Genomic DNA, 16032 nt, shown 5'->3' on the forward strand with positions numbered 1-16032 from the left:
CGAGTGGGAAATGGGAAAAGTTGAGTTTGATAATTTATCATTCCCAGTAGGATTTAAACACACTGTAATTGTTTAATTGCTTAATAATGCCATAATTCCAACACCCTTTTTGCCCGATTTTTTAAATCTGTATCATCAAATTAAAGCTGAACTTTATTATTATTTCATTCCAGCTCCATTATACCATGTGGGCAGCAAAAATAAAAACATATATGGCGTGTATACTGACGACAAGTGCATGGTTGTAATCTTTCTCCCAGTCAGGTGAGTTTCTCCAGCACTAAACATCAACGTTTATCACGTTTCGGTTCTTTGAGGCCCGTCATCCAGCTTCCAGATGTTTTCCCTCCCAAACCATGAACCACTTCTGAAAATTTTAACAATGATAAAGGACAAATTTGTGGAGGGGAAGAAAAAAAAAAAAAGAAATCCTAATGCTGTTGATATAAAGGGCGTAGCTGAAATGCTCTCAGGTGCTGGAAAACAAAAGGCTTACATAAATCATGGACCTTTAGATAAGAACGAAACATCAAACAGCTGTAACACAATCCGATCTGCAACAAATCTGCTGTCAAAAAAAGCCTGTTTGATGGTTACGTTTCTCAGACTCGTAATATTTAATATTATCAAGCCGCATAACTGAAACGCACCTCGCGAATCCATTCCGGATAAATCCTCCGACATCAGAAGGAGGTTTAAGATATGAGCGGCTGTAAACGTTTCGTCTGTGAGATAAGAGAACTCTTGGGTTATGTAAGGAATTAAACGTTTGGAGGTGTGTTTTTTAAAGGAAAGCAATCAAAGACAGGAGTGGGAAAGTAGAGTTACTGTTAATACTGCTGGAAATTTTATACTTTTGGGATTGAAATCAGCAATCCTTCATTCATTGTCTATACCCGCTTCAATCCTAATTAGAGTCACGGGGATCTGCTGGAGCCTATCCCAGTTCACATTGGGCAAAAGGTAGGGGTACACCCTGGACAGTTCACCAGTCCATCACAGGGCCACCACACATACTGGGCAATTTAGAATTATCAATCTGGAAACCAGAGTAAACCCATACAGGCATGGGGAGAACATGCAAACTCCACAAAGCCTGTTCGAACCTGGGATTCAAACCCAGGACCTTCTTGCTGTGAAGCAACAGTGCTAACCACTAAGCCACCATGCTGCCGCTTGTCAAGCAAACATCAGTGAAAATCAAGAAAGTTCTTCTTCTCGTGATCTTCACCTTTAAATGCCCCGTGTTGATTAATCATGTCTGATTGTGCCACGTCATTCTTGCTTTGCTTCCCATAACGAATGAAATTCTCTCATCTGTACCTCTATAACGGTGCTCGATCTCACCGAAAAAGCCCCGACAACGGGAACATTCTTACATAACGAAAGACAGAGTCATCAAGTCATCTGGTTTTATTGAAACGGGAAAATGCTGGAAAGAGGAGAAATATTTCCGAGACGATGTTTTGAAACGGGCGAATCTGGTCAGGACTCCGTGAGTGACGAGGATCTGAGTCACGCTCGGTGATTGGCAGAAAGCTGATTACTCGCAGATGGGTCAGAGAGAGTTCAGGAAAAGATTTTCATCAGCGCAGTCTGAGACGGGGCGAGCCGATACGACCCGGCCAGCCGTGCTTTTCCCCAGACCGGGGGCTCGTCCATCATCATCATCATCATCATCAGATACACGATGCGACGCTAGTTATGGCTGTAACCTATATCGTAAAAAAAAGTCAAAAATAACGAGAAAGAAGTGCGGAGCAAAAAATCGTTGGATAATAATCCTGCCTCGGTAAACATTACACTTAACTTAGAAAAAGACGAAGGTAAACACGGATATGAATATATTACATTTGGAGCTGGGACAGTGTGAGGATCGAGAAACCTGTCATGAATGAAAATGATATTTAACAGACTCAGAAAAAAAAAAACCCAAGTGGACATCGTTATATGATTTGAAGCCAGCGATTCGTTGACGTTAACTGTCCAAACTAAACTTCCATCCATGACACATCGCTTCCTGTTGGTGTTTGGTGAACAGTCTGGATGTCATTAGTCATAATCAGGCACTTCGGGTGAAAAATCCAAATCACGTCTTTAGAAAAAAAATTCTGATTCCAAAACTAACATCCACGTTCAAGTCTTGAAGTGAGAAGTGTCTTTGCTGACCGCCTGCCTCCGTGGCCCCAGACCTCCCGGAGCTCTACTGAGGAGGAGCGATCGGCACTTTGACAGTTTTTATCTCTGCTATATGTGAGGATTTCTGGATGATGCAGCTGGTGGTGCCTGCATGACCGGTGGCCTCCTCGCTCTGAGCCAGGTTAGTCAACGCCATGGCGGCGTGGAGCTCGTTCCAGTACGTGCCGCTTTTTCCTCGTACGCCTCCTTTAGGGTTGAACCTGACAGGAGATGAGCGTTAGTGTTTTGGAAACGTTTGGATATGAAGAAGATCGGGGTGTGTCGGGACATGAGACGTACCTGTCGTGGAACTGGGAGCCACAGTCCATGGATTCTGGAAGAAAAAAGAAAAAGGGTTATTCCTTAAAGTTTATCCATTTATTGCATTGGAACAAATTTCGGTTCTCGTTCAGGTTACAACTGAATGAAAAAACAAAAACAGGTAGGAAGAAATCACAAAAAAGTCGTCTGTTGATTATACGGATACTGACACTGGAGACTCCTTCCCTAAAAACCTCCTTCTCCTTACAGAAAGCGTGAGCCTTTACAATAGAAACGCCAACGTATTAGAACAAGCGTGATGATATAAACCTGCGTCCCGAGCTTGTTACAGACTGACCAGACAAACCTACACATTAAAATTGATTGTTTTGTTTTTTTCCTGGAGGGATCAGGACACACTTGTCAAGCGCTGGAACTCGCTCGCCTTCAACAACATAGGAAATGTTTTGGATGCTGAATCTCATCACGTCGTGCTGAAGTCTCAATGTTTTGTCTTGGCAATAAAAACGAAAAAAAACAAAGAAAAAAAGATTAAACAGCTTAGGAGCGAAACCGCAGAAAGCCAGTCTAATGCAAACACAGATTGAAGGAATTGTCCGTCCCACCGGTGCTGCCCCGTGCCGTCGTGTCCATCTGAGCTCATGCTGGCGTTGTTGATTTGCTTGCGTGTAAATCTGAATGTCTGAAGGCATGTGCGTGCTGGCGGGGAAAAGCTGCATCTGCGGAGAGTTACAGGCGAATGGCCGTGGGCCGTTTGACCGTGCTCGGGCACTCAGGCCAAAACAAATGCAATTATGTGTGGAGATGGAAAAAGCATATCTGCGCTGTGTCAGGAACACAGACGTGCACTCTGTTCCACCGCTCCACAGCTCATTTGCATCATTTAAGCTATTTTCTTTTGCTTTTTTTCCCCCTGTATGTGTGTGTGTGTGTGTTTCTCTGATTCTCCTAACACTGTTCCCACAAACCCATCTCTGAGGAAGAAGAAATAAAAACAATTAACAATGTTCTAAAATCATTTTTTTCACCCGTCTCCAGATTTCCAGATCCTCGTGTCGGTTTTCCAGGCTACCCTGGAGGTGCAACAAAACACCACACCTGCTTTGCTGCTTTGTTGAAAGTACCTCTGTTTTTTAAAATAAAATGTTTTATTTTATTGATGTGCAGGTTAATAAATCTCACGTCGTGCTCGGATCCGTGGTGCCTCGTTTGTTACAGAAGACTTTCGCCTCCAGATGGATCCAGCAGAACTCGACCTGGATCTGGACGACGTAGGAATTATTTCACACAGGAGATACAGGTAGCAATTATCCTATGAGCCAAAAGAGGTCCGTTCCCTCGGAGATCTCTTATCGCGAGGGGATAACCTGGAACCCTGGTTTCCACGGCAACGGCCCTCGATCAGGATCATCAGGCCGCCTGCCGACACGCACCTATCAGCTCTGGACACACGAGCGGCCAACTTCTGGGTGTTCTTAACTGCATTTACATCCGTAATGTTAGAACCTCTGCCCGGTGACGTGAATAAGGTTTGATTATCTGGTTACGGTGGCACCTGTAAGAGTTGGGGAAATAAATTAGTCTTTGAGTGAAGGGTCAGTTCTTGAGGTTGATGTGTTGACGTGTCGGAAGCAGGAGAAGTGAAAAGTTCTGAGCGACTTTGACAAATTGTGATGGCTAGACGACTGGGAGCTGCTGGAAGGATCTCCCGCTGATGTCTCGGTGCCAGATACCAGAGCACAGAGGTTCTGTCGAGTCCAATTCTTGTGGGTCAGAAATGTTTTGGAGACCTCCACGATTTCAGGCAGGTGGTTTTAATGTTATGGCTGATTTGGGCATGGTCTGCTACATGCTGCATAGCTCGAAAAAAATGACAAACCTTCCTAACCTGAAAAACAGAAAAAATAGTTCTGGCATTCTAGAAAATTTCCAGCATTTTAAATGTGGTTATTTTCCCAAAATGGAACCTTTTCAACTCCGGTTTCACCGAGACGCCGTGTCGTCCTTTACGTTGCTAACCTAATCTAATTCTAATGTTCTCTGTTTTGATGGCGACGGAAAGGAGTAAAAGCATCGCAGTTGATTACATGGTTGTCTTTGTCGAACTTCGTCAAAATAAAACCGGAATCAAATCATTTCTGTGTCCCTTTCAATAAAACAGATGTACCCTACATTGCCAAAAGTTTTGGGACGTCTGCCTTTACATGCACATGAATGTAATATGGAGTTGTCCCGCCCTTTACAGCTATAACAGCTTCAACTCTTCTGGGAAGGCTTTCCACAAGGTTTAGGAGTGTGTTTATGGGAATTTTTGACCGTTCCTCTGTGAGGTCAGGCACTGATGTTGGATGAGAAGGTCTGACTCACAGTCTCCACTCTAATTCATCCCAAAGGTGTTCTATGGGGTTGAGGTCAGGACTCTGTGCAGGCCAGTCAAGTTCCTCCACACCAAACTCACTCATCCATGTCTTTATGGACCTTGCTTTGTGTACTGGTGTGCAGTCATGTTGGAACAGGAAGGGGTCATCCCCAAACTGTTCCCACAAAGAACATGAAATTGTCCAGAAATGTCTTGGTATGAAGCTGAAGCATTAAGAGTTCCTTTCACTGGAACTAAGGGGCCGAGACCAACCCCTGAAAAACAACACCTGAACTCAATGATTTGGAGGGGTGTCCCAAAACTTTTGGCAATATAGTGTATGTGTTGAAGGAAGTGGAAAAAATGATCCATTTTTTGGTTGTTTTAGAGAACGAACGGTATCTGATTGGTTTTGTTCAGACTGCTACTCTTGTTCTTTCCACCGATCCGATCAGATATTTTAAAGTTAGGCAGAACCTCCGACTCTGTAGATCATCAGACCTTCACAACTGGAGCTGAGAATCCTGAGAGCTCTATATTTCATCCTCATCGCATCACTTATTTTTCACTCAGGCGCATTTTTAACATATTTGCCCGGTGTTCCTGCGGCCTTTCCCTAAAGTATCTGCTTAAGTTTATCTTGTAATAGTGGAACTACTTCATTATTCCGCTGAAAGCCGCCAGATCAGGGAGGGAAAAAAAATGTCTCACGAGGGAGACGTGAGAGGGAAAATTGGACCGCGACCTTTCGTGCACACGATTTTTTAATTTTTTATTTTTTTCAAATCTCCTTCGCCTGTAACATCTCCAGCTCAGATTTCTTAAAACAGCACCTGCGCCAAAAGCTACTTTAAAGCATTAATAAATCATTTGACCCTAATTCCTTCGCGCTACCGAAAGGCTCCCTCTTCAGCCTCTGGGGTTTGATTGAATCTCAGAGGACGGAGAAAAGTCTACTTTTCGATTTAAGCGTAATCAATCGCATACTCCCATAATAAGCTTTAATAGGCGGTGTTGTAATCAAGGACGAGTCCCAGATGCCAAAGTCAGGTTGCGTTTGAGAAAAAAAAAACCTTTGTGGACGTCACGTGAATGAACGTACCTGACGGAATTCCAACTGAAACACAGAGATGACTTACAAATCACACACACACACACACAATAAACCCAAAGCTAGCCTGTGCCACGTTTTCACACTCTGCTGCTTTAAGTCAACATCTGACTCCAGGTTTATTGCCTCCTACTGTTGCCTCTGTGGGAAGTCGAACCCTCGTAAGTTCTCCCTCAACCCATTTTGTGTTATTCTCCTACAGATCTGAGCCAGATACAGCACCGGACCTGCAGTAATGGTGTAAAAATATTGACCATAGCGGAGAATCTGGTCTGATGTAACTTTCCGTTAGGGTTTCAGCTCCTTGGTTTGCAGCTGTATGAATGTGTGGAATTAGTCAGGAGTTACCAGGTAATGAACTTCCTGCTGATGATGATGATGATGATGATGATGATGATGGTATTAAAACAGAATCTACTAACATCTGAAAGACACCTCAAACATCAACGTTCTCCAAAAAGCAGGAATGTTGTTTAACCATAATTTTGTTTGCGTGATGGATTCAAAAACTAAGTCAAATGATCCAGATCATTATTTGTCACGATGTACACTATATTGCCAAAAGTTTTGGAACAACCCTCCAAATCATTGAATTCAGGTGTTGTTTTTCAGGGGTTGGGCTTCAGCTTCATACCAAGACATTTGAGACAATTTCATGCTCTGTGGGAACAGTTTGGGGATGACCCCTTCCTGTTCCAACATGACTGCACACCAGTACACAAAGCAAGGTCCATAAAGGCATGGATGGGCGAGTTTGGTGTGGAGGAACTTGACTGTTCTGCACAGAGTCCTGACCTCGACCCCATAGAACACCTTTGGGATGAATTAGAGTGGAGACTGAGAGACAGACCTTCTCGTCCAACATCAGTGCCTGACCTCACAAATGCGTTTCTAGAGGAACGGTCAAAAATTCCCATAAACACACTCCTAAACCTTGTGGAAAGCCCTCACAGAAGAGTTGAAGCTGTTATAGCTGCAAAGGGCGGGACAACTCCATATTACATTCATGTGCATGTAAAGGCAGACGTCCCAAAACTCTTGCCAATATAGCCTGAGAATTTTGTAAACATTAAGTTTGCATTTAATAATACTTTTATACAAAATTACAACAAAAGCCAAGAATGCATTTGATGTGTTTTTTTTCAAGCTCCAGAACACATTTGAAGGTTGTTGTTTTTTTTTGCCCCTGACCAGTCAGATAAGTTTTTCTGTTGGGTTGTTTTGTAGCTATACACCGATCAGGCATAACATTATGACCACCTGTCTAATATTGTGTTGGTCCCTCTTTTGCTTCCAGAACAGCACTGACCCGTCGTCCTACACTGTGTATTCTGACACCTTTCTATCAGAACCAGCATTAACTTCTACAGCAATTTGAGCAACAGTAGCTCGTCTGTTGGATCGGATCACACGGGCCAGCCTTCACTCCACACGTTCATCAATGAGCCTTGACCGTCCATGACCCTGTCTCTGGTTCACCACTGTTCCTTCCTTGGACCACGTTTGATAGATACTGACCACTGCAGACCGGGAACACCCCACAAGAGCTACAGTTTTGGAGATGCTCTGATCCAGTGGTCTATCCGCCAACACAATTTGGCTCTTCATCAAACTCAAAGCTCAAATCCTTACACTTGTCCATTTTTCCTGCATCTAACATCAACTTTGAGGACAAAATGTTCACTTGCTGCCTAATATATCCCACCCACTAACAGGTGCCATGATGAAGAGATCATCAGTCTTATTCACGTCACCTCTCACTGCTCAGAATGTTATGGCTGATCTGTGTATATTGTTGTGTTGTTTTATGTAACTCCAGGGTCTTGGAGAAACGTTGTCTCATTTCACTGCGTCAGCTATATATGGTTGAAATGACAATGAAATCTTCTCGACTTGACTTGAAGTAGCTAGTTCTCATAACGTGAAGATGACAAGGAAGATGTGTCTATGTTTAAACACTGTCTATGTTTAAACGTAGCTACACACCAAACTGAAACGTTTTGTTTTGCGAACATCAACAATGAATATGTTGACTTTTTTAATCTAATAGCCTCAATATCAAATCGGCTTAAATCTAATCTAAACTAGTCAGTTATTATTCTAGTTATTAGTTAGTTAACTGACCCCTGTTACAGTTAAAGTGTGTGGGTTTTTTTTTTTTTTTTGGTGAAACCCCAAACGATCTATACCCAGCAATCTTTCTGTAAACATGTGAAAGTTTTTCCCAGTATTGCGATCTGAAGGCATTTAGACACGTTTTTTCTTCTCTTTGCTCTCTGTTGTGTCTTGAAACAAAACAAAACAAAACAAAAAAATCTCATGTTTATTTGGACTGATTGACTGTTGCTTCCAAACTTCAGACTAACTCTAGCTAACATGATTCAGATGCCTCTCCTGTCAGGATTGTTCAATCATGACTGGATCGAAATTCTTTTTAAAATACAAAAAGAAAAAAATATCGACAAAAGATACACTATATTGGCAAAAGTTTTGGGACACCCCTCCAGATCATTGAATTCAGGTGTTGTTTTTCAAGCGTTGGGCTCGGCCCCTTAGTTCCAGTGAAAGGAACTCTTAATGCTTCAGCTTCATACCAAGACATTTTGGACAATTTCATGCTCTTTGTGGGAACAGTTTGGGGATGACCCCTTCCTGTTCCAACATGACTGCGCACCAGTGACCAAAGCAAGGTCCATAAAGACATGGATGAGTGAGTTTGGTGTGGAGGAACTTGACTGGACTGCACAGAGTCCTGACCTCAACCCCATAGAACACCTTTGGGATGAATTAGAGCGGAGACTGCGAGCCAGACCTTCTCGTCCAACATCAGTGCCTGACCTCACAGAGGAATGGTCAAAAGTTCCCATAAACACACTCCTAAACCTTGTGGAAAGCCTTTCCAGAAGAGTTGAAGCTGTTATAGCTGCAAAGGGTGGGACAACTCCATATTACATTCATGGGCATGTAAAGGCAGACGTCCCAAAACTTTTGGCAATATAATGTAGACTGTGCCGACAACGCGTGAGGTGAAATACTGCAGACCCAGACACAGACACGGTCCGTGTGTGACTGCGGTGCGACTCGTCACTCGGCAGCGGTGAATCTTCATGGAGGAAACAGCGTGAAGTGATATTTTTTTTATGCCTCTGATGTGTCTCTATAATTCCACTTTGGTTTTGACGAGAATGTTTCCATTCACTTTGCTGCGTGATGAAATGGCAGCGGGTTTAGCAGCAACGTCCAGACGCGCGCCAGTTCTCCAGACGTGCCAGAGAGAGACACGTTAAACTGTTTAGCAGGATTCTCTCTCTTTCTTTCTCTTTCTCTCTCTCCAGCTTGTTCTATATGTTTAATGTGATCTTTCGGGTGGATAATAGGATTTTTCTGTTCTGTTTCGCTGGGCTGCGCTGGGCGGCCTGTCAGTTTGACTGAAAACAGTCTTGGCGCGCGGCGGACGCTGCAGAATGTGGAAAAGTACTGAAATCGGGTGCCGTAAAACTGATAGATTTGGATAGCTGAAGAAAGAAATAAGGCAGAGCACAGAAAGAAATGTCACAGCAGGAAAGCGTCAAGCGGGCTTCGATTTATTTATTTATTTATCTATTCATATGTTTGAAAGCCTCGCTCTGGAATCAGGGCTAGTTCTGGATAGGCGTCAGGTGAGATGTGCGTCAAAATTCAGACGTGTAGATTATCTTTCTATCTGTTATGTGGATTCGGTCACATTCAGCCTCATAGGCTCCCCTTTTTTTCCCCCTTTTGGATCTGGAAAGCAAATTTCTCCAGCATTTACATCGAAATGACCGTTTGTGCTTTGTCACTGTAAATCCCACGACCACAGACGTCTCGGTTATTTTCAGAAAGCTGACCAGTGCTGACCTCGGGGAAGAATTCTCATCATGCCTGTGCCACGTACCTCGCTCCAGCTGAAAAGTGAACTTTCTGCATGTAAGTCGTGATAAGATCCGGGAGATAACCGCCGCTGCTCTTACGGCCCGTTAGAAAAATGTGAAGCGTCGACGTTTTTGCGGTCGGATACCTTGTTTGGCTCGGACGCAAGCCACACAAATAACTTTCTTAAATTACAAGTTCCAAAACGGAGAACATTCCTTAATTGTCCAGAACTGTTCCATAATGGCAAAGGGACAAAACCAACAGAGCAATAGAACATTCATGATATAAAAAAAAAAATTAAAAAGGGGGTCTGTGGTGGAAATTATGCAAACGATGAATTAAAAGCCCACGACTGTGGCCTGACAGAAACCTTCTGCATCCCAAGACGTTAGCAGGTGTTCCTTCAAGCTACGACGCCACGGAGGAATAGAAGTTTCCATGAAGACTGAAAAAAAGGCCAACGAAGGCACAAATACATCGTGAAGCAGCAAGCCATCGTGGAGATGGGACTCGATGCTTGTTATAATTTTTTCAAATAGTCAACATACAGCTGTTAATGCGAGTAAAATCTTCCACTAACAGTCGATAATTAATGGAGGACATGGGAAGTGTTTTATTCCAATTACTATACCACAATTAGCTTTTTTCCACTCTCTCTGTCCATGTTAATATGACAAAAACGCAGCTTGTCGTGTTACAGAGAATCTGGAAAAGCACTCTGTCCTGAAGACTTCAGGTTTACTGTTACAAAGTGCTGATGCTGGAGACTCCTTCCGTAAACGACAATAAACCTTTCCTTACAGAAAACCAAACCATATCAATCAGATCCAGCCTTGTGAATTAGCTTGCTAATTCAGCGCCAGGGGATGCCGGAAGGATTAGCATTGTGTCCAATGATGGATCTATCATTGGACACAAACTGGAGAGTCAGTGAGGAACAGGAGGTCACTGAACAAACTGCTCACCATCATGGACAATACGTCACAATTGCTCTACAACACACTACAGAGGCAGCGGAGCTCATTATTCGAAAGACTCGTTCAGATTCGTTGTCACAGAGAACGTTACAGGAGATCATTCATACCATTCGCAATAACATTGTAGAATAGTTCTCCTGTGTCTGACACCTATCAGGCATAACATTATGACCACTGAGAGGTGAAGTGAATAAGACTGATGATCTCCTGTGGGATATATTAGGCAGCAAGTCAACATTTTGTCCTCAAAGTTGATGTTAGAAGCAGGAAAAATGGACAAGTGTAAGGATTTGAGCGAGTTTGACGAAGGGCCAGATTATGATGGCTAGACCACTGGATCAGAGCATCTCCAAAACTGCAGCTCTTGTGGCGTTTCCTGGTCTGCAGTGGTCAGTATCTATCAAAAGTACCCTTAAGTCCTGTATGTATCCTTTAAGGATCTACCTTGCAGCTTACAGGACTCTGCTAACACACCTTAGGGATCTAAGTGATCTTAGTGGAGTCCATGCCTCCATGGGTCAGAGTTGTTTTGGCAGCAAAAGGGGGGACCAATAATGTTATGCCTGATTGGTGTGTATATATACAAATATATATATATATATACATACAACAATTTCCCTCATGGTATCAATAAAGTATATCTATCTATCTTACATGTTTTGCCACAACAGCACATCCTAGAGTGTTTTTTTTTTCTTATATTCAGTATTCAGTATAAACAGTATAAACTATTCAGTATAGTTTTATAGAAGTCAAGATTTGAATTTCTAAATAAATATAACTTCTAATAACCAGGACACTTCCTCGGCTCTGACCTGTGCGGAAGCTGAAGTTGGCCTCGGTTTCAGAGGATGAAGGCGACAGGAGCTCGTCGTCGTACTCGTTGGAGCTGAAGGAGCCAGAGTGGTTCCTCTTGCGCGAGTCCGTGTTGGAGGCCATGACGTGCCGCAGGGAGTCGTTGAGGTAGCGGTTCAGCAAACTGCTCTTGTACTTTGGCGGGGAGACGTAATCGAGGCCTCGGCTCTCCTGGATCACGCTCTTGTGCGTGGGCTGGCTGGACTCGGATTCACAGGGCTGGAGCTGGAGAGGGTTCTCACCGTCTGGAACGACAGAAGATCGTGTCTGTGAGCCGATTATAGCTAATAGAATATACAGGATCAGTGGATCTCATGGGTATGTAAAACTTCAAATTTGATGAAGAAGTAAAATTATGGATTTTTATATACATAGCAGATTTGTTTTATATGACATGCTGCTTATATTTTGACACTGTTGGTATAACTACTGCTGCTTTGTAGCTATTCTAAATCCTACAACCTGTTGCATGCGTTAAACACCTCGGCAGATCCATAGATGGTGAAAAAATTCCTATCATTAATTAGCATGAACAGCTGAGAGACGATCATACAGAAGTCCTATAACTCCTCTGCTACTATATTCACTATTTGCTGGCTAAACCTCTTGGCTAAACCTAGCAAGACTTGAATATTTTATATGTTTTACATATGAGATGAGGACAGATTATGATATATAAACTAGCTGAATGTTTGTGTAATGACACTTGAATAAACTTTTTGTTTTATTTATCTAGCTAACTAGCCCTTTATGTTAGCTCACTTTTTAAGCTAGTCAGACTCCAGGCCACCAAAATACAGGACTGAGCAACACTCTTATGGTCTGAGGTCTTAGTTTACCTAATAAACATAGTGATTTGTCCGCATTGTTACGAGTAGTTTTGTGATATAAAATATATGATTAGATGTGAGTTACGGTGCTCTGGGCTTGTAAACCTCATGCTATTGTCAGTTTTCTTTCTTACCTTCAGAAGCAGAGTCGTCGCTGCTGATGCTGAGTCTCTCCGCGTTGCCCTGAACGTATTTGTTGTAGAGTTTGATGCGCAGAGCCCAGCTCAGGTCGGGTTGTCGCACTGTGTTCTTCAGCCTGCGGCGTGCGTTAGCGAACCAGTTCGAAACCTGTAACGTAAGAGGTTCGCTTCCTTATATACGGTATAACGATTAGGATGTTCGCATCAAATGTCATTAAAATACCAGATTTACATGTTTTGTGTCTTAGTCTTAGGAAAGATCTGATTGACTGCGCTCATAAATAAGTGCCCCCTCTGAGGCTCACCTGAACCAGGGTCATGTGGGAGCCGAGGGCGAGCAGGATCTTCTCGGTTTTGGTGGGATACGGGTTGTCCCTGTGTTTGTACAGCCACTGTTTCAGCGGCCTAGCCATGTCCTGAAGAGCCTGGCGCTTGTGCCGCACCTTCCCTCCACTCATCACAGAGAAAAAAGTGAGAGACAGAAATAGAGAGAGAGAGAGAGAGAGAGAGATCTTAGTTTCCACTAACTTGTGCGTCCTGATTCAGGTTAGTTTACTTTTCCAAGCTTTTCTACAGGATAATGATTTAATTGCGAGGTGATTTCACCCAGTCCTTAAATGCAAAAAAAAAAAAACCCCACTACAATTGGGAAATTTCTGAAATAGCACAGCTCTGGAAAAGGCCAACACATTTTAGTGAAACGAAACCACACGATGCTAAATACAGGTCATGATTTTCTGTTCTCAGATTATTAAACTTGAGGCCATAGTTTGGATCATTTCTCTCCTTTTGAAGGAAACGGCTGATTTGATAGATAAGCTGACCGTCTGCTGTCGTTACGGCTCGCTTTAACCGCCGAAAATCGCGGCTTATTATTAGATTTTTATTCTAAAACATGTGTTTTGGTAACTAGAGTGAAATAGAAAACGTGCGAAAGAGCCACGGATGGAGTTGTAATTTCACAAGTCTCTGCAAGGGACCGAGGAAGTGAAGTAAAGTTTACTTTGGCACAGGGAGGTGTTACGTATTATACAGTGTGAGTAAAAGAAAAAGCTCAGAACAGTGAGATTAAAGCTTTACAGTTCTCGTTACACAGATCAGCACAGAGGTATTTATTCGAATGCTCAGCATTAGGAGGTTAAACGTCTATAAATGGATGCATGCAAGGCGTTTACGGAGGAGTTTGTGATGCTAACTGATATAGAAGTTGCCTACATTTTCAGTTAAATTCATATTTCCCATCATGACGTAGACGAATGAAACAATTAAGTCGGCAACGGGACAATAAAGTGTTGCTTATATTTCAGTTCAAAAAAAGAAAAAAAAAAGAAGAACTGACCTTGTGCAAATCTAAAAAATGTCCAAAATATATTTACAGAACAAATCAAACCTACAGGATACACGGAAACTTCTAAATTCTAAACATCTCTATACATCCAAAAAAATAAATCAAACAGTGTGTGAAGAAATCAGTGTTTTATGTTAAAATATTTACGTCCAAATAGTGTGCTCAGTGCTGAAATTCCCACAACAACACAAAATAACCAGCGCTCCTGTATACACAACACTAAAAAATACACATTTCTTTTGATCTACAGGACACACTCAGATCCCGAATGATTCAGAAAACATGGAAAAAATCTGGAATTCAAGGAAATTCCAAATTAATGACTGGCTTCTGGTTGAAGCGACTCGTTTTAAGCAGCTTCTTGGGAAGTTTGTTTAAGCAGCAGATGTCAGTGTGGAGTAAAAGCTGTTCACTCATGCTATACACACATATACACACACACAACACACACTTTTCTTCACAGTGATGACACTCTGCACTCACAAAACAACAAACCGAGAGCGACAAGCTAATGAATGGACCGAGTGATGACCTCAGTCAGTTTACATGGTGTAGCATCAATTCTAATGAACATATAGAGCCATTTTAAGACTTCTGAACATTTCATATGGAGAGACAGACAGTCACACACTCACACACACTGTGGTCAACTTCTACTAGTTGTATTTGGTGCTTCCCACATCTCATATCTATATATATCTATACATATATATATAGTTCTTCTTTAGTTCCTGTCTGTGCGATCCACATGAGACTATGCAGTATTTTTTTCCTTTATTTTCTACTAAATCTCCACCATCCTTCTCATCTCAAAGCACATGGAGAGAACCAAACGGCTCGTACCTCTGTCTCCGGTGCTGCAGCGCTCCGTCCATCCTCTTGGTCAGAGAATCTGCATGCTGTGCGTTGAGCACTTCTACATAACTCAGGCTCTTCCTCTCTACGGCTTTTCCGCTCTCCTCGAAACTCAGACGCTCATCCAGTTTGCTGAACACCAGCGCACTCATCCTCCTAACGGGTCCGGTTGCATCAAGTTGGGAAGTTAGTGTGGGTGTGGGTCCAAGGACAAGTCCCAAATTCTCTTCCTGGGGAGAGACAGACTGGAAGTTATGGAAGGGAGTAGAAGTGTGTTTGTCTATATATATATATATATATATATATATATATATATATATATATATATGAGAGAGATAGATAAGGCAAATAAATTTTTAGAAAAGAAAAATTATTATAAAAAAATAAAATAAAAATGCATAAAATTAATTCTAATAAAAGAGAAGAGGTACAGATGAACGACAGTTAATTCTAAACTGTATTTCTAATATTTTATACATAAACTTATCAATAATAAGTTTCTACTCTGCATATTTATAACCCCAGAGCATCACTTACTCCCGCTCGTGTTCCATCAGCTCGGAAATCCTAATGGCGATTCCGGTTGCGCGCGCTACACACTTGTACGCGGTTCTGCCTTCCTGCCCCTTTCTCTCTCTCTCTCTCTCTCTCTCTCGCACGCGCGCGCGCCCACGCGGATCCCCGGATGGCTACTGAGCGACTACTGGAGGCTCGCGCCACACCGACACGCTGCACGGGTACAGCGGGCACCGCCCCGGAACCTGAATAAAGAACCGGGATCAGAGAGAGAGAGAGAGAGAGAGTGTGTGTGTGAGAGAGAGAGAGAGAGAGAGAGAGCGCTCCGGTTTCCCCGAAGGTGCAGCCCACAGCGATACCGAGCGCGTGCCAAACCGCATTTTATTATTTTTTTTTTATTTTTTACATCCGCACGTGCAACACAGAACTGCAATTAAAAACTTTTTTGTGGTATTAGCTAGCATTACAATTACACCGTTCAAACAACTCCAAATAAATAAATACAGTGCTTTTAAAACACACTTGTACATGGCCAATTTAATAGAAACATACCTGCACACCTGCGCCTTCATGCCATTATCCAGTGCATAAAATCATGCACATTCAATTTAAGAGGGAAAAGTGTAATGGTTTGGATGGATTATTTCCAAAAGTGATGAAATTTTCATGCATTGGTGCGAAAAGCAA

The 16032-nt window shown here is 42.6% G+C and overlaps 1 protein-coding gene across 1 annotated transcript; it reads right to left on the bottom strand.

The window, feature by feature from the left end:
* Window positions 1-1382: 1382 nt before the first annotated feature.
* On the bottom strand, window positions 1383-15571 carry mkxb (mohawk homeobox b). Its single transcript, XM_058418182.1, has 7 exons — window positions 15367-15571; window positions 14818-15059; window positions 12932-13079; window positions 12621-12774; window positions 11617-11901; window positions 2479-2512; window positions 1383-2399 (listed from the first exon to the last, which is right to left on the bottom strand). Exons 2-7 carry the CDS (start codon window positions 14979-14981, stop codon window positions 2204-2206), a joined length of 981 nt encoding a protein of 326 aa, XP_058274165.1. The 5' UTR covers window positions 14982-15059; window positions 15367-15571; the 3' UTR covers window positions 1383-2203.
* Between the last annotated feature and the right edge of the window lie 461 nt (window positions 15572-16032).

Source organism: Hemibagrus wyckioides, linkage group LG20 (assembly GCF_019097595.1).
Source record: "Hemibagrus wyckioides isolate EC202008001 linkage group LG20, SWU_Hwy_1.0, whole genome shotgun sequence".
NCBI classification, from domain to species: Eukaryota; Metazoa; Chordata; class Actinopteri; order Siluriformes; family Bagridae; genus Hemibagrus; species Hemibagrus wyckioides.

What these genes read in the sequence shown, in the direction of transcription:
- mkxb (XM_058418182.1), bottom strand. Translation starts at nt 14,981, where the DNA reads ATGAGTGCGCTGGTGTTCAGCAAACTGGATGAGCGTCTGAGTTTCGAG. An exon ending in CAACTTCAGCTTCCGCACAG is followed by an intron (nt 2,513 to 11,616) that starts GTCAGAGCCGAG and finishes TTTTTCTTCCAG; the next exon opens with AATCCATGGACTGTGGCTCC. An exon ending in GGCTCCCAGTTCCACGACAG is followed by an intron (nt 2,400 to 2,478) that starts GTACGTCTCATG and finishes ATCTCCTGTCAG; the next exon opens with GTTCAACCCTAAAGGAGGCG.